At 45.8% G+C, this 26163-nt stretch overlaps 2 protein-coding genes across 2 annotated transcripts in view; both read right to left on the bottom strand.

Moving 5' to 3' along the window:
* LOC141063248 (gastrula zinc finger protein XlCGF66.1-like) overlaps positions 1-26163 on the bottom strand; it is an 815244-nt gene that overhangs the window by 765313 nt on the left and 23768 nt on the right. The window lies entirely within an intron of this gene.
* LOC141063301 (gastrula zinc finger protein XlCGF66.1-like) overlaps positions 15055-26163 on the bottom strand; it is a 28892-nt gene continuing 17783 nt past the window's right edge. The window contains exons 3-7 of the mRNA XM_073557358.1: positions 25915-26094; positions 25716-25839; positions 25535-25632; positions 25246-25336; positions 15055-16012 (exon numbers count right to left, since the gene is read on the bottom strand). Of these exons, the coding sequence (XP_073413459.1) occupies positions 15414-16012; positions 25246-25336; positions 25535-25632; positions 25716-25839; positions 25915-26094 (1092 nt within the window). The 3' untranslated portion in view covers positions 15055-15413. The remainder of the gene's footprint in view (positions 16013-25245; positions 25337-25534; positions 25633-25715; positions 25840-25914; positions 26095-26163) is intronic.

Raw genomic sequence — 26163 nt, 5'->3', positions numbered from 1 at the left:
GCAAATGCGATAGTAGGCGGTGATCCCGGATGGGGCGGGCAGGGAGCCGGATCGGGGCGGGGCTTACAGACGCAGTGCGCAGCGTTGTTTTAACGTGAATGTGAAACCAGCCTAAGAAAGATGGTTCATTAAGACCTTGTATTGACTATCGTTCCCTTAACAAGATGATGGTTAAATATCAGTATCCGTTACCCTTGATTTCTGATTTATTCTCCAGAGTTAAAAGTGCCTGCTGGTTTACTAAGCTTGACCTCAGGGGGGCGTATAATCTTACTCGCATCAAGCACGGTGATGAATGGACGGCGTTTAATACTCCGGAGGGACATTTTGAGTACCTGGTGATGCCTTTTGGGCTCACTAGTGCCCCTTCTGTCTTCCAATCCTTTATGAATGATATTTTCCGTGACTTTGTGGATAAGTTTTTGATTATCTATCTGGATATTTTGATCTTTTCCAGTGATTGGGATTCTCATGTGGAACATATCTGGACTGTGTTCCGGATTATGAGGGAGAATTCCCTGCTTGTTAAGGGATCGAAATGCCTCTGGTGTACAGAGGATTTCATTATTGGGATTTATTTTGTCTCAGTCGACTATTGAAATGGACCCGGCCAAGGTACAGGCCATTTATGATTGGGTTCAGCCCACTTCTTTGAAGGCTCTCCAGAAGTTTTTGGGTTTTGCTAATTTTTATCGTAAATTTATAGCTAATTTTTCTGGTATTGTGAAACCACTGACTGATTTGACCAAGAAGGGCGCTGATGTGCTGAATTGGTCTCCAGAGGCTGTCTCGGCATTTCAGGAGCTTAAGCGGAGATTCACTTCGGCTCCGGTTTTACGGCAACCTGATGTCTCACTTTCATTTCAGGTGGAGGTAGATGCTTCTGAGATTGGTGCAGGAGCTGTTTTGTCCCCAAAAGATCCTGTGACTTCTAAAATGAATCCATGTGCCTTCTTTTCTCGAAAGTTCTCCCCATCTGAACGTAACTATGATGTGGGGAATCGGGAATTGTTGGCCATGAAATGGGCATTTGAAGAGCGGAGACATTGGTTGGAGGGAGCTAGACATTAAGTTGTGGTCCTCACTGACCACAAGAATTTGATTTATCTGGTGTCGGCCAAACGCTTGAATCCTAGACAGGCTAGGTGGGCCTTGTTTTTTGCGCGTTTTAATTTTGTGGTCTCTTTTCTTCCGGGCACTAAGAATATTAAGGCAGACGCCCTTTCTAGGAGTTTCTTTGCTGATTCTCTTATTGTGACCGAGCCTACTACCATACTAGGTGAGGGGGTAGTTCTTTCTACCATTTTGCCCAATTTGAGATGCGCCCTGGAGGAATTTCAGGAGGATTAACCTGAGCGTTGTCCTATGGGAAAATTGTATGTTCCTGACCAGTGGAGGAAGAGAGTGATGTCTGAAGTTCATTGCTCCACATTGGCTGGTCATCCAGGTATTTTTGGTACCAGACATTTGGTGAGTCGGTCTTTTTGGTGGCCTGCCTTATCTCGTGATGTCAGGAATTTTGTGCAGTCCTGTGGGATTTGTTCTCGGTCTAAACCGTGTTCTCGTTCTAGGGGGTTGTTGATGCCCCTGCCGGTGCCCAAGAGGCCATGGACCCATATCTCAATGGATTTTATTTCTGAACTTCCTGTCTGTCACAGAATGACTGTTATCTGGGTGATTTGTGATATTTTTAAAGATGGTCCATCTTGTACCACCCCCAAAGTTGCCATCTTCCTCAGAGTTGGTGCCCTTGTTTTTACAACAGGTGGTTCGGTTGCATGGGATTCCTGAGAACATTGTGTCGGACAGGAGTCCAGTTTGTTTCCAGATTCTGGAAAGCCTTTTGTTCCAATCTGGGAATTCCGTTATCTTTCTCCTCTGCGTTTCATCCTCAGACCAATGGACAGACTGAGAGAACAAACCAGACTTTGGAGTCCTATTTGAGATGATTTATATCTGCTGATCAGGATGACTGGGTCTCATTTTTGCCCTTGGCCGAATTTGCGCTAAACAATAGAGCTAGTTCTGCCACTTTGATGTCGCGCTTTTTCTGTAACTTTGGGTTTCACCCTCGATTTTCTTCAGGGCAAGTGGAATCTTCAACCTGCCCAGGTGTGGACACTGTGGTAGAGAGAATGCAGCAGATTTGGGACCAAGTGGTGGATAAGTTGTCACTCTCTCAGGAAAAGGCCCAGTGGTTTTCCAACCGGCATAGGACCATTGGTCCCCAGTTTAAGGTTGGTGATATGGTGTGGTTATCATCAAAGAATATCTCTATGAAGGTTGCGTCTCCAAAGTTCAAGCCAAGATTTATTGAACCTTATAAGATCTTGGAGATTCTTAATCCTGTTTCTTCCAGTTGCGTTTAAAATCCATAACGTGTTTCATAAGTCTCTGTTGAAGAGGTTTGTTGAGCCAGTAGTTCCTGTGGCGGCGCCTCCTGACCCTGTATTGGTTAAAGGCAATGTGGAATATGAGGTAGAGAAAATATTGAATTCTCGTTTGGTTAGACGGAGACTCCAGTATTTGGTCAAATGGAAGGGTTATGGCCAGGAGGATAATTCTTGGGTCTCTGCCTCTGACATTGATGCCAATAGATTGGTTCGTGCTTTTCACCGGGGCCCATCCTGAACGGCCTGGTGGCATCGATGAGGGTTCGGTGAGCCCTCCTCAAGGGGGGGTACAGTTGCAAACTCATTTTCTGGTCTGCCTCTGGTTTCTGGTGAGGGAGCTGGTTGTGCTGACAGAGGAGTTGTGAGTTCTCTTTCCGGGCTCCCTCTGGTGGTGGCAGGAGGTAATGAAGCTGATCTAATTAAGAGACCTGCCACCTGATAATGAGGATGAGGATTGGACATCTGGAGTCTCAGACTGGATTTAAGACAGCCGACTCCCTATTCCCATGCTGGTGATTTTTTTCCTGCCTCCTGAGGTCTTGGTTTCCAGTTCAGTTCCTGCCTTCTCAAGCTAAGTGTTCTCTGCTAATGTTCACATTTGTTTTGGTTTGGTCTATTCAGTTTTTTGTGTGGTCAGCCAGCCCCGGCTGGGGCTGTGCTGAAGTTCCATTCTTTTGTCACTGTATGTGCCAGTTTGCTTTTTGTCCCTTATTAGATTGGCCTCTTTTTGCTCTGTTCTCAGAATATGCCAGAGTGCTGATATAGTGGGAGAAGTCTAGTGACTTCAGGGTATTTTTTGCTATCAGAAGTATTCGACATTTTTGCAGGTTTTTTTTGGCATGAATGTATCTTTCCTTTCCTTTCTAGTTAGTGTGGGCCCCATCATTTGCTCAGCCTATTTTCCTACCTGTTTGTGCTTTCATCTTGTCTCACCGTCAATACATGTGTGGGGGCTGTCTATTCCTTTGGGGCCTGCTCTGGGGCAGTTTAGATTTCCCCTTTTCTTGTTTTTGGCTTATTTAGTCCTCCGGCTGTGACGAGGCGTCTAGAATCATCGTAGGTATGCTCCATGGCTGCTGTTAGTTGTGTGGTTAGGCTCAGGGTTCTGCAATCCGTGTAGTTACCAACCTCTCTGGTTTTCTGTGACTTAGCTTGGTCTTGTTTTCCTCCTCGGTGACCCATTCATAACAGGTACATTCTGTCTCCCATGCAAAAGACTGTGTCTGCTGTTCTGCCAGCACTGGAGAGGGGAGGGCTCTTTTCCTGTACATGTGTGCTGAGCTGAAGCTGCTGCAGGAAGCTGGCGTGCCTGGATCTGTGAAAAGACGCGCAGACGGTCTGACTAAACTTATGAGATTGTGCAGACTCTTCTGGGGATAACAAAGGTGGCTGTCCTGTGAGGAGCCACGAAGAAATACAAGAAAGGAATGTCATTTTCAAGGAGCATCTCCAGGACCCTCAAGCAAGTAGAAGACCACGTTTCAGAGTTTCCAGAAAGACGTGCGCACCATCTTACAGTATTGCTGGGGGACCCCGAGACTAGACTGAGGCTTCAACGTTACTGCGAGTTTTAACCCCTTGTGTGTAACCCCTTGTGTGTATGTTAGGGCTTAGGATAGGCTGCAATAGACAGAGCATGGCAGCTGTGGCCTGCGTAGCAGAGGCCAGTGAGGCTATAGTTAAAGTAGCATCATACTGCGTTTACTGTGTTTTGCCTGTTGGAAAATATATTGTTCTGTAATAGTTGGAGCACCATGCTATTTGATGGCCCAGCAAAAAATTATCACTCTTGTAAATTGTCTTGTGTCATTGCATACCTCTGCTTACACGTCTCTATCACTTCATTCCTTGCCTGTCCATAAATTAACCGTGTTGTTTGCACATCATCTTGTGTACCGTAGTCTCCCCAGCCATTGCTTCACATACACAACCTCCATATGCCAGCTCACTGCTGTATATGCCACGCACAACCTCCATATGCCAGCTCACACCTGTATATGCCACGCACAACCTCCATATACCAGCTCACCCCTGTATATGCCACGCACAACCTCCATATAAAGTAATGAAGATAAATGTCCAGCTCCACAATATAGTGAAATATAATTCTTTATTCACTTAGTCCATACAAGTGAGGTTAAAAGCCAGCATAAATCACAAGGCTTGCGATCAGATCGTCACCTTCTCATTAATCTCATTTCCACCTTGACAGTGACACTCTCTTAGGATACATTTTACTCTATGATGGCACTTTTGCACTGTCACTAGATGGAGCTCCATTTGCCTGTATTTTTATATCTACACATGGTTTACACAAATAATATTTTCTTGTCCTAACTATATACTATTTAACATTAGAAGCTGTTATTTTTGTAATTACTTGTAAGTATACATGTTTACCAAACAATCCCCTTTAACCCCTCTCTGACATCAGGCGTAAATGTACACCATTGTCAAACTCCCTCCATTTGATGTGGGCTCCAGCGCTGAGCCCACATCTTTTCTGGCACGTCAGCAAGCGTGCCGGAAATCCCGCCCTTCAGTGACCCCGTCATGATTGTGGGTCACCGATGCGTTGGCCTCCAGCAGAAGTCTATGGTTGTCACTGCCGAATTGCTATGAGCGCCCCCACTAGCCGAAAACGCATGGACCATGGATCGTCCTGCCGAACTCCCGCTCTCCCTATAACATGGGCAAAATGTTATTCAGGCAACACAGGGTGAGGGTAAAACAGAGTGGCAATGCTTTATTGTACCACAAAACAGGCAGATAACACATAGAACAGTCCCAGCACAGTACCCAAGATGATGCACATTACTGAGTCTCACCCTTCCACTGACTCGCCAGGGTGGTAGCAGCTGTGACTACAGATCTTCCAGGGTCACTACCTTACCTGTGGCACGCACACAAAGAGGAGGTAATGACAAGCGTAGGAAGATGACAGTCCATACAAGGCCAATTGATTTGAGGATCACAATCTGGCTTCTCCAAATGTATCCAAGGTTCAGTGATGGTCAATGGAGATCTGTATTCTTCCAACTCAGGCTGAAAACCCCTAGGTTGTTTCCTATAGAATGATACATCCGTGTCCCTCGTAATGGAGTCATGCTGTAAAATGGCTGCTGTCCTGTCTCTGGTCCTTTTAAGATGTATGGATGTCTTGGCAGAATCTCTGGCTGTTTCTCTCTCTCAGTCTCTTTATACAGAGGCATGTAACCTATTTTTAGACTTAACAAGTGTCCCTCATTCAGTATTTACATGAAGGGTAAGAATGGAGATGAGATCAAGTAGCATTACTTGATTATTTAAACTATTTGCATAGTTTTTCCCTCTCTGCTTTAGAAGTCAACAAACTGGCTCCATAACACAATGTATAAATTAGCATATCAGCAATCATCACTAGTGATCAAGGATAAGCGCACAATAAAAGTCAATATTACGGGCTTACACAAACAAAAGTCTGTTTTCTTGACCAACCAGAAATCTACACTTAAATTTGAAAGCCAACATACAGATAACATTCTACTATTCTTCTTTTGCTAAAAATAGTCATCTGGTTAATTAAGATACAATGCTGTATGTCTTCGCAATGCCAAAAGTTGCAAAAAAGTATTTTGAAATATAGAAAAAAAAATATATAAAAGTTCAAATCACCCCTCCACCCCATTCAAAATAAAACAATACAAAGAAAATAAAACATGCACATATTAAACCAATCGCTAAACGGCATAATGAGAAAAAGCCAAAACACCAGAATTATGTTTTTTTGATCGCCGCAACATTGCATTAAAATGCAATAACGGGCGATCAAAAGATCGTATTTGCACCAAAATGGTATTCATTAAAAGCGTCAGCTCGGCACACAAAAAATAAGCCCTCACCCAACCCAAAATCATGAAAAATGAAGACGCGACAAGTATCGGAAAATGGCGCAATTCTTTTATACTTTACCTAATAAAGAGGAGTTATTTTTACTGAAAAATATTTGTTTTGGGTCGCTTATTTTCTGTTGGTATTTCATTTATGCTATAAAAGTATTAAGTTACGTACCGGTAACGGTATTTTTCGGAAGTCCATGACAGCACCACGAGAGAGGGGATCCGCCCTTCGGGAACAGGAAACCTACAGATACAAAAGGGCGGCACCTCTCCCACGCATCAGTTGGATTACAGAGCTTGAGAGGCTACCATGGTTAGTACACCGCATATACACAATATATACAACCTATCTATCCTATTTACAATTCTTTAAACCATCCCCCACATAAGGTGAACTCGCGAAAACCATCTTCTAAAGGGGTGCACCCTTATACGTGAACAAGGGAGGGAACTAAGGGTGCTGTCATGGGCTTCCGAAAAATACCGTTACGTAACTTAATACTTTATTCGGACTCCCATGACAGCACCACAAGAGAATTACAGAGATGTAAACTAATTTAGGGAGGGACTACAGCCTGCAGCACCCTTAGCCCGAAGGTGAGATCTGAGGAGGCACCCATGTCTAACCGATAGTGGTTAAAAAAGGTGGAAGGAGATGACCAGGTGGCCGCCTTACATATCTGGTCAATTGATACTCCCGATCTCTCTGCCCAGGATGATGCCATGGCACGAGTGGAATGCGCCCTCAGGTTCTGTGGAGCCGGACCGCCACCTGCTGTGTAGACAAGAGAGATAGCCTCCCTAATCCACCTTGCTAACGTGCGCTTTGACACTCTATACCCTTTCCTGGGACCTTGGAAGGATAAAAATAATGCGTCCTCCTTCCTCCAAGGATCTGTGGCTGCTAAATATTTAAGTAGGCATCTCTTAACATCTAGAGCCTGAAGTTTTTGTTCTTTAGGATTGGTTGGATTAGGGAGGAAGGAAGGCAGAACTATCTCTTGTGTCCTATGAAAATGAGATGCTACCTTGGGAAGGTATGCCGGGTCTGGCCTTAGGATTACTCTATCCTGTAAGAATTCTGTGTAAGGGGGCAATCTGGAAAGTGCCTGTATGTCGATTATTCTACGTGCAGATGTTATTGCTACCAAAAAGGCTGTCTTAAGTGATATCATTTTTAGTGAAGCAGAATCCAGAGGTTCAAACGGTTTCTGTCATGGCTGTCAAGACTAAATTTAAGTCCCAAGGCATACACCTATCTTTGAGTATGGGTCTCGATCTGGTAACTGCCTTAATGAATCTCGCTACCCAATGGTTACCGGCAATGTCGCATGCAAATAGGGCCCCTAAAGCTGAAACTTGTACTTTCAATGTACTAGTGAAAAGGCCCAACTCGAGACCCCTCTGGAGGAATTCTAGAATCTGTTTTACGGGTATTCCATCCCTGATATTAAACTCACAGGTGAACAGGAATCGCCTTCAGGTTCTAGCATATATACCTGTGGTGGTTTGTTTCCTACTTTTTAGGAGTGTATCGATTACATTTTTTGAGAACCCTCTATCCCTCAATAGTGTCCTCTCAAACACCATGCCGTCAAATGGAGTCCCGCTAATTGTGGGTGGTTGACTGGCCCCTGGTAGAGGAGATCTGGAAGGTTCGGCAGTACTCAAGGATCGCTTACTGACATGGTCCTCAACCATGCAAACCAGGTCCTTCTGGGCCAGAAGGGGGCAATCAATATGACTCTTGCCCTGTCTTCCCTGATCTTCCTCACTACCAGAGGTAGAAGATTCAAAGGCGGAAACGCATAAGCCAGCGAGAAGTCCCATTTTATTAGGAGGGCGTCCACGGCCAGTGGATTTTCCCTGGGATTTAGGGAACAAAGTTTTTCCTTCCTGTTTTCCTTGGTGGCAAAGAGGTCCACCTCCGGTTGACCCCATTTGCGGACAATCTGGTTGTAGATGTCTGAGTTTAAGGCCCATTCTCCCTGCCTTAGGGCCCTGCAGCTTAGAAAGTCTGCCTTCATGCTGTCTTTTCCGCTGATGTGGAGCGCGGTTAAAGATAGAAAATTTTTCTCTGCTATCTGAAGGAGACGTTCCGTTATCCGCATCAGGGCGTTGGAGCGGGTTCCACCTTGGTGGTTGACATAGGCTACCGCTACCTGGTTGTCCGAGAGTACCCTCACATGATGGCCCTGTAGATACATAATGAGTTTTTTAATGGCCAATTCAATCGCCAGCAGCTCCCTCTGGTTAGATTAGATCTCAGCATCGGAGTCCCACTGTCCCTGTACCACTATGTCCCCCATATGGGCCCCCCAACCCCAAGGACTAGCGTCTGTGGTTATTACACGGGTTATCTGTATCACCCAGGGCACCCCCGAGGCTAAATTTCCGACATCGAGCCAACACCTAAGAGATGTAATAGTTGAGGGGCTTAGCAGTACCTGACCCTGCAAGAAGCCCTCTAAGGTTCTGCTATTAACCAGCACGTCATTCTGAAGGGCCCTAGTGTGGAATTGTGCCCACTTGACCGCTGGGATACATGAGGTTAGGGAGCCTAACAGGAACATGGCCTGCCTGGGGGTCATGGAGGGTCTATCGATTGCCCGAAGAACCTGCTGCTGTAATTTATCTACGGGTAACAGACACTGCTGAGTTTCTGAATTTAACAGCAAGCCTAGAAACTTCTGGACCTTTAAGGGCTGAAATCGGGACTTCTCGTAATTTATTATCCATCCGAGGTTCTCTAATCTGGACTTAGCTTTTTTTATCTGAGATAGACAATAGTCCACTGAATTTCCCACAATCAAAAAATCATCCAAGTATGGAATAATTAAGATGTCAACTTCCCGTAAATGAGCCATAACTTCGGCCACTATTTTTGTAAATACCCGGGGCGCTGCTGAGAGACCAAAGGGAAGGGCTCTATATTGATAATGACGGATTATACCGTCTATTGATACCGCCACTCTCAGGAACTGCTGGAAATCTGCGTGGATGGGCACATGATAGTATGCGTCTTTTAAGTCCACTACCGCCATAAACCACCCTTCAAACAGCATCCTTATTGTAGAACTAATGGATTCCATTTTAAAGGTGCGTTTAACCAAAAATTCTTTAAGGAAACGCAAATAATCGTTCTGAATGTTTTATCCGGCTCTTGGATTAGGAAATAAGGGAGAGTAGAATCCTCTTCCTCTCTCAGACTCTGGAACCTCTATCAGAACGTTAAGGGTGTTGGTTTAAAGGTATCCCGTGGGACTTGAGTGAACTCCAACCTGAGTCCGGCGGATATCACATTCCGCACCCAGTCACTATTAGTGACCTGTAGCCATGCTGGGAGGAAGGATGACAGTCTACCCCCCACGGGAATTGCTAGTCATTGGTTCTGTCTTTTTCGCTCTCTCGTCGAGCGTCTGAACATGAAGCCCGTACCTCTTCTTCTTCTATCCTCCCATCTGGGACGGTCTCTATTAGGTGAAGGGTTACACCTTCTCCCTTGACCGAATCTCCTTCTATTAAACGGACGTCGGTAAGATGGGGACAAAAGATTTGGGAATTTCTTTTTATCATCCCCGGCCTTCTCCAGTAGTTCGTCCAGGACTGCTCTGAATAAATATTCCCCCTCACACGGGATAGTACAGAGTTTCGCCCTGGACTGAATATCTCCCGGCCAGTACTTCAGCCACAGGGCTCTCCGAGCCGCATTAGAGAGTCCTGCTGCCCTGGCGGCCATTCTGACTGCATCAGCCGAGGCATCTGCTAGGAAGGCTGTGCCATCCTGGATTATTGGTAGGGCCTCAAGGATTTCCTGTCTAGATGTTCCTTGTTTTAACTGCGACTCTATCTGGTCCAACCAGACCACCATGGACCTGGCCGTGCAAGTCGATGCTACTGCTGGTCTTAAGGAACCGGCTGCCATTTCCCAGGTATTTTTAAGGAAGGTATCTGCCTTCCTGTCTAGAGGATCTTTAAGGGACCCCATGTCATCAAAGGGTAGCGAGGATCTTTTCGATGCTTTCACAATAGCTGCATCTAATTTGGGGGCCTTGTCCCAAGTATTCATTGCTGAATCGTCAAAGGGATATCTAAGCTTGAGGGCTGGTGGTAGCGACCCTCTTTTATCTGGCTTTTTCCACTCTCTGCGGATGAGATCCTGGATCTTTTCGTTTAGTGGGAAGACCCTACGCTTCCTCTGCTCCAGCCCCCCCAAACATCACATCCTGCATGGATAATTGAATTGAGGCTTCGGCTCCTCCACCTCCATTGTTCCTCTGACCGCTTTTACCAATTTGTCTACTCGGTCGAGCGGCAGGCAAAACAGACCAGAGTCCTCTTCTTCTGAGGACGAGGGAAATGAAATATGGGAGCCCTTACTTCTCCTCCACTCTGTCGAGGAATCCGACTCCACCAGGTCCTCACCCCTTACACTCTCTGGTTGGGACAGGGATTTTAGGGTTTCCTTCATCTTTGCCCTTACTATATCCCTTAAACACGCCGCTACTGCGGGCGACTCCTACGCCACTGTCTGCTGGATACAGGGGGGACATAACTTTTTGGGGCATGAATCTGGTAACGGGCATGCACAGAGTGCGCATTCCCTGTGTCTGGTTTTACTCGTAGCTTTCTTCCCCTAGAATAAAACACAGAAGGAGGCCCCGTCACTGAGTGAACATTCACGAAGATCACTTACCAGTGCCACAATCAAGTACCGGAGAATGAGGGGGATTTTTCTCAGTCGCTGCTCCTGACCGCCTAGAGGAGCTTTTATGACTGGACTGGTCACTTCGTCCCGGATGCTCCTTACTGTCACGGGCCTCTTTCTTCTTCTGTTTGACCTGCCTAAGGTCATCCAGGGGCAGCAGTGAAGATTGTCGCTGTTGCCGCCGTTGCTGCTGCTTTTGCTGCTGCTCCTGATTGCTCTCCATTACTGGCTTGCAATAATGTGGCCAAGGCAAGGCACCCATCTAGGGTCCTGCCTATATACCCCTCCTCCGGACAGATTTCCTCTTGCCGTGCCCTCCCCCCTAATAGGGCCCCCCTCCCCAGCTGGCGCCGCTTTGGGCAGGGGAACCGGCGCATACCGGCGTCCTCCCGATGGGCGCCGCCATCTTGGGTCCCCGCGCCTGCGCAGTGGCGCCGCCGACCCGGAAGCGCCCCGAGGCTCCGCCCCCTGACGTCACCACGATTCCGACGTGACCTGAAGTCACGCGGGACGCCCGGGCGCTCCACCATGGAGCACTTCCCGGCCCCAGCGCCCTGCAGCTGCGCCGGCCCCCCTCAATCCACCGCGATCGCACCACCGGAGCTGGGAGCCCCCGGGGGGCATACTTAACGGCGGCGGTGCACATATGGAGACGGACCTCCTCTGGATGCCGCTCCCTGCTGTATCCACCACCGCCGTGCCACCCATCCTGGGCCACAGTGGCGTCCTCCAGGAGCTCCGCACCAGGCCGAGGTAGGAGACCCCCTCGCTACCTGTACCGGCCGGCCGGCCTGGGATCCGGTCTGTAGGATCCCGTCCCCTCAGGAACAGGAAACCAACTGATGCGTGGGAGAGGTGCCGCCCTTTTGTATCTGTAGGTTTCCTGTTCCCGAAGGGCGGATCCCCTCTCTCGTGGTGCTGTCATGGGAGTCCGAATAAACTCCCATATAATATTCATCCTTGAATTTATCCTATAAAACTTCCATACAATATTCCATCCTTGAACGCACGCCGCGTGCATCATGTTCTTGTACAATTTGTGAATAATATATATAGGTTCTCCTCGTCGGAGTTATTTTTGAAGGTCAACAAAAAATGATTTTCCTGTAATTCATTTCTCACGCTCTAGGTATAATAATGACTTTTCCCTGTGTGGGATTTTTGATAAAGAGGTTGACAACTAGTTGGACAACCCCTTCTCATTCCTCATGTTTGGTCCTGTTACAATAAAAACACTTACACAAACCTCCCATGCTGGCACCGTCTCAGTGGTGTCGGCACTTGTGTTCTTGGGGCTCTTTTGAGATTTTTACATCATGTGAGCCCTGTGCCCAATCAGCGCTGACGTCACTGTCCCCACCTTCAGACAAATCAAGCATCATGAGGCCGTCAGAGAGCAGCCGCAGCCCTGGCCTCCTGTTGATGTTCAATACGTGTGAAGGAACAGTGAAAGCTGCTGCTGATTGGGTGCAGGGCTCGTGTGATGTGACAACCTCACATAAGCCCCGGGACAGTGAGTCTCGACACCGCTGAAGTGGAGCCGACACGCCAGCGGAGTATGAGTGTTTTTATTTTAATGAGGCCAAACATGAAGAATGAGTCCTTTGAAAAAAAAATATATATATACCGTATTTTTTGGACTAAAAGATGCACCTAGGTTTTAGAGCAGGAAATTAGGAAAAAAATTAACGCAAAAAGTGTGGTCAATTCTGTACTTAATATCCCCTATCCTGGTATGTATGGTCCCCTCACCCCCATCCTGATACACATGGCCATCTCATCCTTACTTAGTATGCATGGATCACTCATCCCTATCCTGGCAGAAATGATCACCCTCATCCCTATGCTAGTATGCGTGGTCACATCCCTATCCTGGTATACAGTGCCCCATCCTTATCCTGGTATGCAGGGCCCCCATCTCATCCTAGTATGCAAGGCCCCATCCCGGTCCTGTTATGCATGGCCCCATCAGAAAATATTAAAAAAAAAATTACACTTACCTACCCAGGGCTCCCTCACAGCATCCTGCTCCGATGCCAGCAATTGTTTCAGGCTATGTGCCCACGCTGCAGAAATGCTGCAAAATTGTCTGCAGCATTTCCACAACTCCCTTCCGTGGGTAAAATGCATGCGGAATTTGCAAGCGTTTTCTGGCAAAACACAAGCATTTTGCAAGCGTTTTTAGCTTCCATAATGCTAGCCCTTTCCAACCGATTTGAAGCATCGCTTGAAAAAGTGATACAGGTTGGTCCCACTTGTCAAGCATAGTGCGACCAACTTTTTACTATTGATGCTGCCTATGCAGCATCAGTAGTAAAAGATAGAATGTTAAAAATAAAAAAATATGTGTATACTTACCCTGTCATCCCCCAAAGTCCTCCAGGTCCTTAGCGACGCTGCCAGCAACTTCCGTTCACAGAGATGCATTGCGCGAATGACCTCTGATGACAACCGTGACGTCACAAAGGTCATTCGCGCAATGCATCCCTGGGAACGGAAGTTGCTGGCAGCATCGCTGGGGGCCGACAGAGGGTAGATATATCCATTTTTTTAATTTTAATTCTATTTTGTACAGAAATATGGTACACAGGGCATGGAGGAAAGTCTCCTCCAGACCCTGGGTACCATCCGCACATGAAGCACTCACTTTGTGGGCATAGCCACATGTGTAAAGTGAGCGTTTCAATGCAATCCTATAGCAGCGGAATCGCCGAGATTCCGCAAAATTAATGGACATGGTGCGGATTTTACTGCGATGCGATTCTACAGCGGAAAAATCCACGGCATGGGCACAGCAATTGCGGATTCCCATAGGATTGCATGGGAATGCGTTGTTATAGCGTTATTTGCACAGCTGCCGGAGTGCTCACCGGGACTGTTCATCAGAGATAGCGGTGAGTATTCATTACTCTTCAGTAGTGCGCAGTGTCAGCCACCGGCTTCCTGCTGCTGCTGGCGGTCATGTGTGCCGCTACTTAAGAGAAATGAATATTCATTGGATTCTTTCATTCATTCATTCATCAGGAGACTATTTGATATTGAACTATATTCAAGCGGGACTAGATGAAGAAAACCCTAAAATCATGTATCATGTTATCCGAAACAGTCAGAAAACTAGCCCCATATTGGCAGATCCCAGAACTCAAACTATATACTGTGTAAGTTTATAAGTCACTCCAGTGTCAGGAATAGATAGTATGTGAAAATACCGTATATACCGCTCAGGGAACACTTACCTTTCAGAGATAATTTCCATATTCATACTAAATAATGGCAAAGATCTCCCAGACATTATGATTGCACATATCCCTAGTCTTTATAACGATATTGCACTCATTCCCTGACAGACCGCAGCATGGCCATTAGTTAGAAGCTGCTAATGATCTTTGGAGCAGGTACGTTTTCCCTGAGTGGTACATATTGGGCTATCTGAAGACTGAGTTTAGTCTGGGACAATTTGTCTGCACTACTAATTAACAGCAGTTACATTACCAAACTAGGGCAGTCCCTATAGGAGAAAAACACAAGAATTATACTGTATTGTCACATACTATCTATTCCTGACACTGGAGTGACTTATAAACTTACACAGTATATAGTCTGAGGTCTGGGATCTGCCAATATGGGGCTAGTTTTCTGACTGTTTTGGATAACATGATACATGATTTTAGTTTTTTTTTTTTGTCTAGTCTCGTTTGAATATAGGTCAATATTAAATAGTCTCCTGATGAGTCGTCTTTGGTGAGGACAATGAAACCCATAGAAATGAGAGGCTTGGAGAGTGAGTGTGTATACATCACCTCACCCTATGTACTGTACTGAACTGTGGGGTACATGTTTTTTCTATTAGTCACCTATTGACTAACCTTCAGGGGATGAATTATGGGTATAGTTTTATATTTGGAATTAATAAAACTTAGTTTTATCCTTTTGTCAGCAAACATGAGGAATGACAAGAGACAACCCATTTAAGAAGATTCAATTTTGGCTAAAACTATTCCAACAATATGAACATAATAAAGTCTTCTCCCCTATGTGACATCTCTGATGTTTATTAACAGGTGATTTCCAAGTAAAACATTTCCCACATTAAGAAATTGAAAAAGGCTTCTCCTCTGTGTGACTGCTCTGATGGCGATCAAGAAGCGCTTTCTGGTTAAAATATTTCCCACATTAACAGGAAAAAGGCTTCTCCCCTGTGTGAGTTCCATGGTGATTAACCAATTGTGATTTTCGGATAAAACATTTCCCACATTCTGAACATGAATATGGCTTCTCTGCTGTGTGGGTTTTTTGGTGCTTAACACAATCTGATTTATTGTTAAAACATTTCCCACATTCTGAACAGGAAAAAGGCTTCTCCCCTGTGTGAATTCTCTCATGCGTAACAAGACTTGAATTCTGAGTAAAACATTTCCCACATTCTGAACATGATTATGGCTTCTCTGCTGTGTGGGTTTTTTGGTGTGCATCAAGATTCCCTTTCTGGTTAAAACATTTCCCACATTCTGTACAGGAAAAAGGCTTCTCCCCTGTGTGAATTCTCTCATGCGTAACAAGACTTGAATTCTGAGTAAAACATTTCCCACATTCTGAACATGAATATGGCTTCTCTGCTGTGTGAATTCTCTGATGTTTAACAAGACTTGAATTCTGAGTAAAACATTTCCCACATTCTGAACATGAAAAAGGCTTCTCTCCTTTGTGAGTTCTTTGGTGTTCATCAAGATTCCCTTTCTGGTTAAAACATTTCCCACATTCTGAACAGGAAAAAGGCTTCTCCCCTGTGTGAGTTCTATGGTGTCTAATAAAAGTCCCTTTGTGGTTAAAACATTTCCCACATTGTGAACATGAGAATGGCTTCTTTGCTTTAGGAGCAGTTTGTTTTTTAATGCCTCTTTTGCTTTTGTGACTTTGATTTTCCTTAGTAGTCAGTAATGAATCAGAAGATGGGACCTGTTTCATAGGATCAGATGACAGATCTTTGCTGTGAATGGATGATGATATATCTGGAGTAATGGCATTCACTTCATCTGTCAACAGAAAAACAGATAAGGCAGGTTGCAGTTAATGCAAAAGTTAGGGTTACTGTTAGGCTAAAGTAAGGGTTATTGTTTGGGTTACTGTTAGGCTAAAGTTAGACTAAAGTTAGGGTTACTGTTAGGGTTAAATGGTTAAAATGGTCCGTCAGTATTATAGTGCAGAGGAGGCTTATGCACTTTTATGTTCTGACAGTGAAGAAAGTGCAGTGTCAGATGGCGATGTGGATTTTGAGGGCTTTAGTAGCAGCTCAGAAATGAGCAGTGATTCTGATCCATCCTCACACACAAGGACCAGTACAACAAGAAGGACAAATAGCGCTTCTGGAGAAATGTCTCCAACTAAGGGAATGCCCAGTACTAGCGCTGTCCCTAGTGCTCTTGAATTGGCGCACACCAATGACAAATTACACAACTTTTGGGGTCCAATTTCTCCTGTTACCCTTTGGAAAAAAAAAAACGGAGGGCGAAAAGATCATTTTTTTGTGGAAAAAAAAAGACTTTTTATTTTCACGGCTCTACGTAATTAACTTCTAAGAAGCACTTGGAAGCTCAAAACGCCCATCACACATTTCCTTGGGGGGGGGGTCTAGTTTCCAAAATGGGGTCACTTGTTGTGGGTTTCCACTGTTTAGGCACATCAGGGGCTCTCCAAACACGACATGGCAACCACTAATTATTCCAGCATATTTTACATTCAAAAAGTTAAATGGCGCTCCTTCCCTTCTCAACCCTGCCGTATAATCCATTTTCTCCTGTTACCCTTGCGAAAGTAAAAAAAATTAGGTCTAAAGGAAATTTCTTGTTATAGAAATGTTTATTTTTTCCTTCCACATTCCATTCATTCCTGTGAAGCACCTGAAGGGTTAATAACCTTCTTGAATGTGGTTTTGAGCACCTTGAGGGGTGCAGTTTTTAGAATGGTGACACTTTTTGGTATTTTCTGTCATATTGACCCCCCAAACTCACTTCAAATGTGAGGTGGTCCCTAAAAAAATGGTTTTGTAAATTTTGTTGTAAAAATGAGAAATCGCTCGTCAACTTTTGACTCTTATAACTTCCTAACAAAAAAAAAAATTGTTTCCAAAATTGTGCTGATGGTAGGCATGTGGTAAATGTTAATTTATTAACTATTTTGTGCGATATGACTCTCTGATTTAAGAGCATTAAAAAAAGTGAACATTGCAAAATTTTCAACATTTGTGAAATTTCCTTTTTTTAACAAATAAACGCAAGTCATATTACATAAATGTTACCACTATCATAAAGTACAATATGTCACAATTAAACATTCTCACAATCACCAGGATTCGTTGAAGCATTTTAGAGTTATGACCTCATAGAGTGACACTGGTCAGAGCTGAAAAAATTGGTCACAAAGGCAAAAACAGGCTCTGGCGTGAAAGGGTTAATATTTTGTTGCACAACCTTTTGAGGCAATCACTGCAATCAAACGATTCCTGTAACTGTCAATGAGACTTATGTGGTCTGATTACATATTCCTCTGTATTGGCTTATGACAGGTCGCTGATCCCTCACTGACCTGCCCCCCATTATTACATAACGCATATAATAGCATTGATATTATTGGTGATAATGCCTATAATATTGTGGATATTGTGAGGCTTAAAAAAAATTACATCCAGCAAATTGTCATCGGCGATGGCGGCGCCTGCGTAGTAGCGTCTATAAGAGACTACACTCATCACTGTCCCCAATCTCCTCTTTTTCCTGTACTGATCTGGCTGTTCATCACTACAACGACACTCTTAGACTCTTAGAAGCACCCTTGACCAAGTAGCTCCCCTCACCCTCAGAACCTCCAAACACAGAGTAAAACAACCCTGGCTCACATCACAAACTCAACTTCTCCAGCGATGCTCTAGGAGTGCTGAACGCCTATGGAGAAAAACGTGCACACCAGAAGACTTCATCCACTTCAAATTTATGTTAAGAACCTATAACGCTGCCCTTCACCTCGCCAAACAGAACTACTTCACCACCCTGATCTCCTCACTAGCCAACAACCCCAAGAAACTTTTTGACACCTTTCACTCCCTCCTCAGGCCAAAAGCACAAGCCCCTATCACAGACATTTGTGCTGATGACCTGGCCTCCCACTTTACAGAAAAAATAGATAATATCCGTCAGGAAATCTGCACCCAACCACCAAGTGCTGTGATTCCCATGGCTCACTTTCCACATTTGAGCCCATCACAGAAGAAGTCTCCAGACTCCTGTCTTCTTCTCGTCCGACTACATGCACGACCGACCCCATTCCCTCACATCTCCTCCAGTCTCTCTCTCCAGTCATCACAACTCACCTAACTACAATCTTTAACCTCTCCTCGGGCATTTTCCCATCCTCCTTCAAACAAGCCATCGTTACTCCATTACTAAAGAAACCCGCTCTCAACCCATCCTGCACTAACTACAGACCAGTCTGCAATCTCCCCTTCATCTCTAAACTTTTGCAGCGCCTAGTCTACTCCCGGCTTACCCATTAACTCTCCACTCACTTCCTCCTAGACTCTTCACAGTCCGGCTTCCGCCCCTAAATTTGACTTAAACTGCACTCAAAATGACCAATGACCTTCTGACAGCAAAACGTAATGGTCACCACTCTCTGCTCATTCTTCTCGACCTTTCTGCATCTTTCGACACTGCTGACCACCGTCTCCTACTCTCTAGGCTCCAATCACTGGGCATTAAGGACACTGCTCTCTCCTCGTTCTCTTCCTATCTTTCCGACTGCTCCTTCAGAGTTTTGTTCTCTGGCTCCACGTCATCTCCTCTTCCTCTCAATGTCGGGGTACCTCAGGGCTCAGTCCTTGGCCCTCTTCTCTCGCTACACCGCCCCAATTGGACAAACCATTAGATTTGTCTTTCAGTAACATCTTTATGCTGATGACACACACAATTATACATGTCATCCCCCCACCTTAGCCCCGCTGTACTACAGAACGCCAGTGACTGTTTGTCCGCAGTCTCCAACATCATGTCCGCTCTCTATCTGAAACTCAACCTCTCAAAAACTGAAATTCTTCTGCTCCTGCCGTCTACTAACCTCCCTAAATCTGACATTTCCCTCTCGTGGGTGGCACCATAATAACGCCACGGCAGCAGGCGCGCTGTCTGGGTGTTATGTTTGACACCAATCTCTCCTTCACATCCCATATACAATCTCATGCCCGCTATTGCCGCTTACACCTAAAGAACATCTCTAGAATCTGCCTTATCACCATGGAAACAACAAAAACCCTCACTGTAGCATTGATCCACTCCCGCCTGTATTATGGGCAGCATGGTGGCTCAGTGGATAGCACTGCAGCCTTGCAGCGCTGTAGTCCTGGGTTCGAATCCCACCAAGGACAACATCTGCAAGGAGTTTCTATGTTCTCCCCGTGTTTGCGTGGGTTTCCTCCAGGTACTCCGGTTTCCTCCCACATTCCAAAGATAGGGAATTTAGATTGTGAGCCCCATTGGGGACAGTGATGATAATGTGTGCAAACTGGAATATGTTAGCGCTATATAAAAAATAAAGATTATTATTACTGCAATGCCCTATTAATTGGCCTCTCCGTTACTCCACTATCCCCTCTCCAGTCCATCCTTAATTCAGCAGCCAGGGTCATCCATCTGGCTAATCGGTACTCGGACACGTCCGCTCTTTGCCAATCCTTACACTGGCTGCCCATTCATTATAGGATCCAATTCAAAGTACTTGTTCTCACCCACAAAGCTCTCCACAGTGCAGCACCCCCCTACATCTCCTCCCTCATTTCTGTCTATCGGCCTGACTGTTGCGCTCTGCAAACGACTTTCGACTAGCATCTGCACTAATCAGTACCTCCCACTCCTGACTCCAAGACTTCTCCCGCGCTGCGCCAATCTTTTGGAATGCTCTACCCCAAGAAATGACTATCCACAATTTGCATAGTCTCAGGCGTTCCTTTAAAACACATTTGTTCAGAGCGGCCTATCACGTTCACTAATCAAAGTCATTGTATGTGTAAGTGTGCGTGTGTATCCCATTCACTATCTCCATCCATCCCTCACTCCCTCAAGATGGCTGGACCATCATTGTAAATACACACCTGTACTCTGTATCTCCCCCACCTCATTGTAGATTGTAAGCTCTCACCAGCAGGGGCGGCTTATTTTGCTTTAATTATTGTATTGTTAACATTACTTATGACTTGTGTTTTGAAACTGTTAAACTGTAAAGCGCTGAGGAATATGCTGGCGCTATATTATTATTATTATTATTATTTATTGTTATAGCGCCATTTATTCCATGGCGCTTTACATGTGAGGAGGGGTATACATAAAAACAAGTACAATAATCTTAAACAATACAAGTCATAACTGGTACAGGAGGAGAGAGGACCCTGCCCGCGAGGGCTCACAATCTTCAAGGGATGGGTGATAATACAGTAGGCGAGGGTAGAGCTGGTCGTGCAGCGGTTTGGTCGATCGGTGGTTACTGCAGGTTATAGGCTTGTCAGAAGAGGTGGGTCTTCAGGCTCTTTTTGAAGGTTTCGATGGTAGGTGAGAGTCTGATATGTTGTGGTAGAGAGTTCCAGAGTAGGGGTGATGCGCGAGAGAAATCTTGTATGCGATTGTGGGAAGAGGAGATAAGAGGGGAGTAGAGAAGGAGATCTTGTGAGGATCGGAGGTTGCATGCAGGAAAGTACCGGGAGACAAGGTCACAAATGTATGGAGGAGACAAGTTGTGGATGGCTTTGTATGTCATGGTTAGGGTTTTGTAATGGAGTCTCTGGGCAATTGGGAGCCAGTGAAGGGATTGACAGAGGGGAGAAGCTGGGGAATAGCGGGGGGACAGGTGGATTAGTCGGGCAGCAGAGTTTAGAATAGATTGGAGGGGTGCGAGAGTGTTTGAGGGGAGGCCACAGAGCATGAGGTTGCAGTAGTCAAGGCGAGAGATGATGAGGGCATGGACTAGGGTTTTTGCAGATTCTTGGGTGAGGAATGAACGGATGCGTGAAATATTTTTGAGTTGAAGTCGGCAGGAAGTGGAAAGGGTTTGGATATGTGGTTTGAAGGAGAGATCAGCGTCAAGGATTACTCCGAAGCAGCGAGCTTGTGGGACTGGGGAGAGTGGGCAGTCATTTACTGTAATTGATAGGTTCGTAGGGGGGGTCACGTGAGATGGGGGAAAGATGATGAATTCTGTTTTGTCCATGTTGAGTTTCAGATATCTAGTGGAGAAGAAGGATGAAATAGTGGACAGACATTGAGGGATTCTGGTTAGTAGGGAGGTGATATCTGGTCCAGAGATGTAGATCTGTGTGTCATCAGCATAAAGATGATACTGAAAGCCATGAGATTCTATGAGCTGTCCCAGGCCAAAGGTGTAAATAGAGAACAGCAGGGGCCCTAGGACTGAACCTTGTGGGACTCCGACAGATAGGGGGCGAGGTGAGGAGGTGGTGTGTGAGTGGGAGACGCTGAATGTCCGGTCTGTTAGGTATGATGAGATCCAGGAGAGGGCCAAGTCTGTGATGCCGAGGGATGAGAGGGTCTGTAATAATAGGGAATGGTCCACTGTGTCAAAGGCAGCCGACAGGTCCAGGAGGAGGAGGACAGAGTAGTGTCACTTGCTCTTGGCAGTTAAGAGGTCATTGGTGACCTTAGTAAGGGCAGTTTCAGTGGAGTGGTGTGACCGGAAGCCAGATTGTAAGCGGTCGAAGAGGGAGCAAGAAGAGAGATGGGAGGACAGTTCAAGGTAGACGTGTTGTTCCAGTAGCTTGGAGGCGTATGGGAGAAGTGATATAGGGCGATAGCTAGATACAGAGGATGGGTCAAGAGAGGGCTTTTTGAGGATAGGTGTGATGGAGGCATGTTTAAAGCTTGAGGGGAAAACACCAGTTGTTAGTGATAGGTTGAAGAGATGGGTTAGGGTTGGGATGAAGACTGTGGTGAGGTTTGGGATGAAGTGGGATGGGATCGGGTCGAGTGCACAGGTGGTGAGATGTGATCTTGAGAGTAGAGTGGAGAGTCGATCTTCTGTAATGGTGGAGAAGTTGGTTTTGAAGGTGGAGGGCTGGGAAGTCGGGAGGAAGGGCTCTGGGGGTTGTTGACCAAAACTGTCCCTGATGTTATCAATTTTCTGCTTGAAAAATGAGGCAAAGTCTTCAGCTGAGATGAGTGGGGAGGGAGGAGGTGCTGGGGGGCGGAGAAGAGAATTGAAGGTGTTGAATAACTGTTTAGGGTTGTGAGACAGGGAGGATATGAGAGATGAGAAGTAGGTTTGTTTAGCTGTGGCGAGTGTGGTCTTGAAAGTAGTGAGGGACTGTTTGAATGCGATGAAATGCTCGTTGGAGTGGGATCTTTTCCATCTGCGCTCAGCAGCCCTGGAAGCTCGCCTCAGCTCTTTGGTCAGGCTGGTGTGCCAGGGCTGTCTGTTGATTTTGCGAGTTTTGGTATGTGTAAGTGGGGCAGCGGATTCCAAAGCTACAGCTATTGTGGTGTTATATAGAGCGGCAGCGTCATCCGCATTGTGTAAGGAACTTATATCTGTAAGAGGGAGGAGGGATTCAGAGAATGAGTGTAGGTCAAGGTGTTTAAGATTCCTGCGAGGGTGTGAAAGTTTGTGGGGTGGGGATTGTAGACATGGAGTGAAGAGGGAAGAGAATGTGAGCAGGTTGTGGTCAGAGAGAGGAAGAGGTGAGTTAGAGAGGTTAGATAGGGAGCAGAGGCGGGTGAAGATGAGGTCCAGTGTGTGGCCATCTTTGTGGGTGGCTGTAGAAGACCATTGAGTGAGGCCGAAGGAGGAAGTGAGAGATAGAAGTTTAGTGGCAGCTGAGAGGGAAGTGTCAATGGGGATGTTGAAGTCGCCCATGATGATAGTAGGGATGTCCGCAGAAAGGAAATGAAGTAACCAGGTGGTGAAGTGGTCAAAGAAGGTGGTGGCTGGCCCTGGGGGGCGGTAGATGACAGCCAGTTGGAGGTTGGAGGGGGAGTAGATGCGCACAGAATGCACCTCAAAGGAAGGGAGGGTAACAGAGGGTGGCAGTGGGATTGGGGTGAAGGAGCAGGTATTTGACAGGAGAAAACCAACTCCTCCACCATGTTTGCTGCTGGGGCTGGGGGTGTGAGAAAGGTGGAAGCCGCCATACGAAAGTGCAGCAGGAGAGGCTGTGTCAGAAGGGGTGAGCCAGGTTTCGGTGATGGCGAGGAAGGAGAGTTTGGTAGTAACAAAAAGATCATGGATGTAGGAAAGCTTGTTGCAGACAGAGCGAGCGTTCCACAGAGCTCCTGTTAGTGGGACTGGGGAAGCGGGGGCTGGGTGAATGGGTATAAGGTTGGAGAGGTTACGGAAGGTTGTGATAGAGTGTGGATGGGAGGTAGAAATGACTGTGGGAATGTGGTGAGGAGGACCAGGATTTGGAGAGATATCACCAGCAGTGAGAAGGAGCAGAGAAAGTGATAGCAGGTGGGAGCAGGAGAGGGCATGAGGGGGCTGTCTGTGTTTGGAGACAGAGGATTGTATGTTAAGGAACAGTTTTGAGGCGGAGGTGAGGTGGATGGGGAGGAATGAAGAAGAGGTGAACAGTTCCTTACTAGGAGTAGGGATTAGGGGAATTAGCAGAAAGTGAAGGATTATTGGGGTGAAAGTGAAAACAAACAGAAACATTGTTTACAGTGACTGTGTCCAGTTACCTTCAGTTCCCTTCTGGTTCAATTATGGTTTTAATTCTTATATATTCTTATATAAGGATTATTATTATTATTATTATATAAAAATGGGGGGCAGGTCAGTGAGGGATCAGTGACCTGTCATAAGCCAATACAGATGAATATGTAATCAGAGCACCACATAAAGGCCCGCCCACAGCCCCACCCACAGGCACGCCCACAGCCCCGCCCCAGAGCACGAGAATCTCATTAACTGAAAGCTACAAATACAGATTAAACAGTAAACCAGAGTTGCCCTCATTTATGGTGGATCATTGGAGCTACTATGAATCCTGACCAGAAGATTAGAGATAATAATATTGCTCCCCATTTCAGGAGAGATTGTGCAGTAATCTGAATTCCTTAGGATCAAAAACAATGTATTTTATGACATGGAGGGAATCCATGACACCAGAGCTGGAGCCAACACATCTCCTGCAGGCGGGAATAAATGTATATTACAGCCATCGGCCACGCACAGCTTAGAGATCTATCATGGCACAGGTGGAATGTTTGTCCTGTAGTTTATCACAATCCTCCTGAAGTTAGTTGGTTTTAATACAAATTGAAAAGTCAGGATAAAGGGAAACTCTGCTGTTACTGGACAGAAATTCACACTTGGCCTCACTGCACATTTACTGTTGTCGCTCATAAAAGGGAAGTTTGGTCAGAAAGACTGGACCTGGTCTTGTAGGGACCATGAGACATTCAGCAGCACAGAAGGGAGAGAAGATTCATCCGATAAGATCTCAGGGATCTAGGAAGCCAACAGCATCATTACCCTCCGCTTTCTCTTACAGGCCCAGCATAAGATTTTTCTACAAGTGATTTTCTATCTTGTCAGCACATTCTACGTACGCTGTCATTTGGCTTTATAGTTACAGATCTGGGCAGGTAATGGTCAGCGTCTCCTAATGTGAAGGAGAGAATGGATAATGAAATCAATTATTAAACCTTATATAAGTCAGTTCAGATATGGTATACCAAGATGGCGTCTGTGTCTTCAGACAACACCCTGGAAGGAATCCTTGGAATGCAGAAGCTGAGATACTGGATACCATATATGGAAGTGAAGCTGAAATGGACCTATCATAGACTGACACTGGCTACTCAGGAGATTGTGTGACACCCATTTCCTGTCACTTTGTCATAAGAATAAACTTCAGTTGTGTGCAAGCCTTTGCTGAGAAAGGAGTAGACATCTAACTCTGTGTTCGGTGTGACTCTTGAAGTGTGCACTCGGCCTATATTGGGTCAGGTACAAGCAATCATATAGATCTCGCTTTAAGGGATCACCCTCACACTAATCCCAGGAGTTATGTGGATCCTCCAGGTTGTAAGTTCTATAGAAAAGAGCTTTCAATGCCCAAAGTCATTTGAACAGTTTTGGGTGGAGGAGAATGTTGTGGTCTAGAGGCAAAATGGTGATCATGGTAATACGGCCGGACTACACCACCGATAAAGCAGCGACAGCCGGTGACTGAGAGGAATCTGTGACTTCTCTGCATTCAGTGGTTACTACTCACCTGGGTAGTCATATGTGGGAATCTCCTCTTTACACCGCTCATCATCTCTCACATGTGTCTCTGTAGTATTAATATGGGTCAGATCTTCACCCTGAAACAAATATTGTAAAAGTCACAGACAGATGGAGACATCCCATCTATGATCAGCTCTAATCCTGCCATCTCCACCGTTCTCATTACACAAGTATAAAACATATAATACTGGTGGATAAAACAAGACTGAGCACAAGACCTTCACAGCCATCTACACATCATAGGGGAGATCTCCTGACACCTTCTCTCCATCTACCTGATGATCCTGAGGAGCACTGGGATCTTCTCGGTTACAGTCCTGTGGAAGACGAGGACGGGGACATCTCTCTGGTGTTGTCCTCTTACTGGATAGATCTGGAGGAAACACATACAGGGACTGAATTCATTCTCTACATACAGATAATTATAGGCCGTGTGTATTTAGTCCTGTCTATTACCTGGAGATGTGAGGGGCTGGGGAACCTCCATTATGACGTTCTTGTACAGATCGCTGTGTCCTTCTAAATACTCCCACTCCTCCATGGAGAAATAGACAGAGACATCCTGACACCTTATAGGAACCTGACACATACAATGATATACCGTCATCCCCCGATCCCTTCATAGCGTTACTGTATAATGTCCCAGCAGTGTCACCTCTCCAGTCAGCAGCTCAGTCATCTTGTAGATGAGTTCTAGGATCTTCTGGTCATTGATGTCCTCATGGATCAGGGGGTGAGGTGGAGGCCCCGTGATTGGGCTCAGGGGTCTTCCCCATCCCTCAGACACAGGGTCCGGACAGCGATCACTAGAGGTCTTCTTCACCACTGTGTAATCCTGGTTATGGAGAGACACATTAATAAATCTCACTACAGACATTTCCAGAGTCCTCACCTCTCCAGTTCT

This window comes from Dendrobates tinctorius, unplaced genomic scaffold, assembly GCF_039654945.1.
Source record: "Dendrobates tinctorius isolate UK_male_01 unplaced genomic scaffold, ASM3965494v1 ptg000249l, whole genome shotgun sequence".
NCBI lineage: Eukaryota > Metazoa > Chordata > Amphibia > Anura > Dendrobatidae > Dendrobates > Dendrobates tinctorius.
Note: the sequence above shows the minus strand (reverse complement) of the source record. Positions and strands in the feature narration are given on the sequence as shown.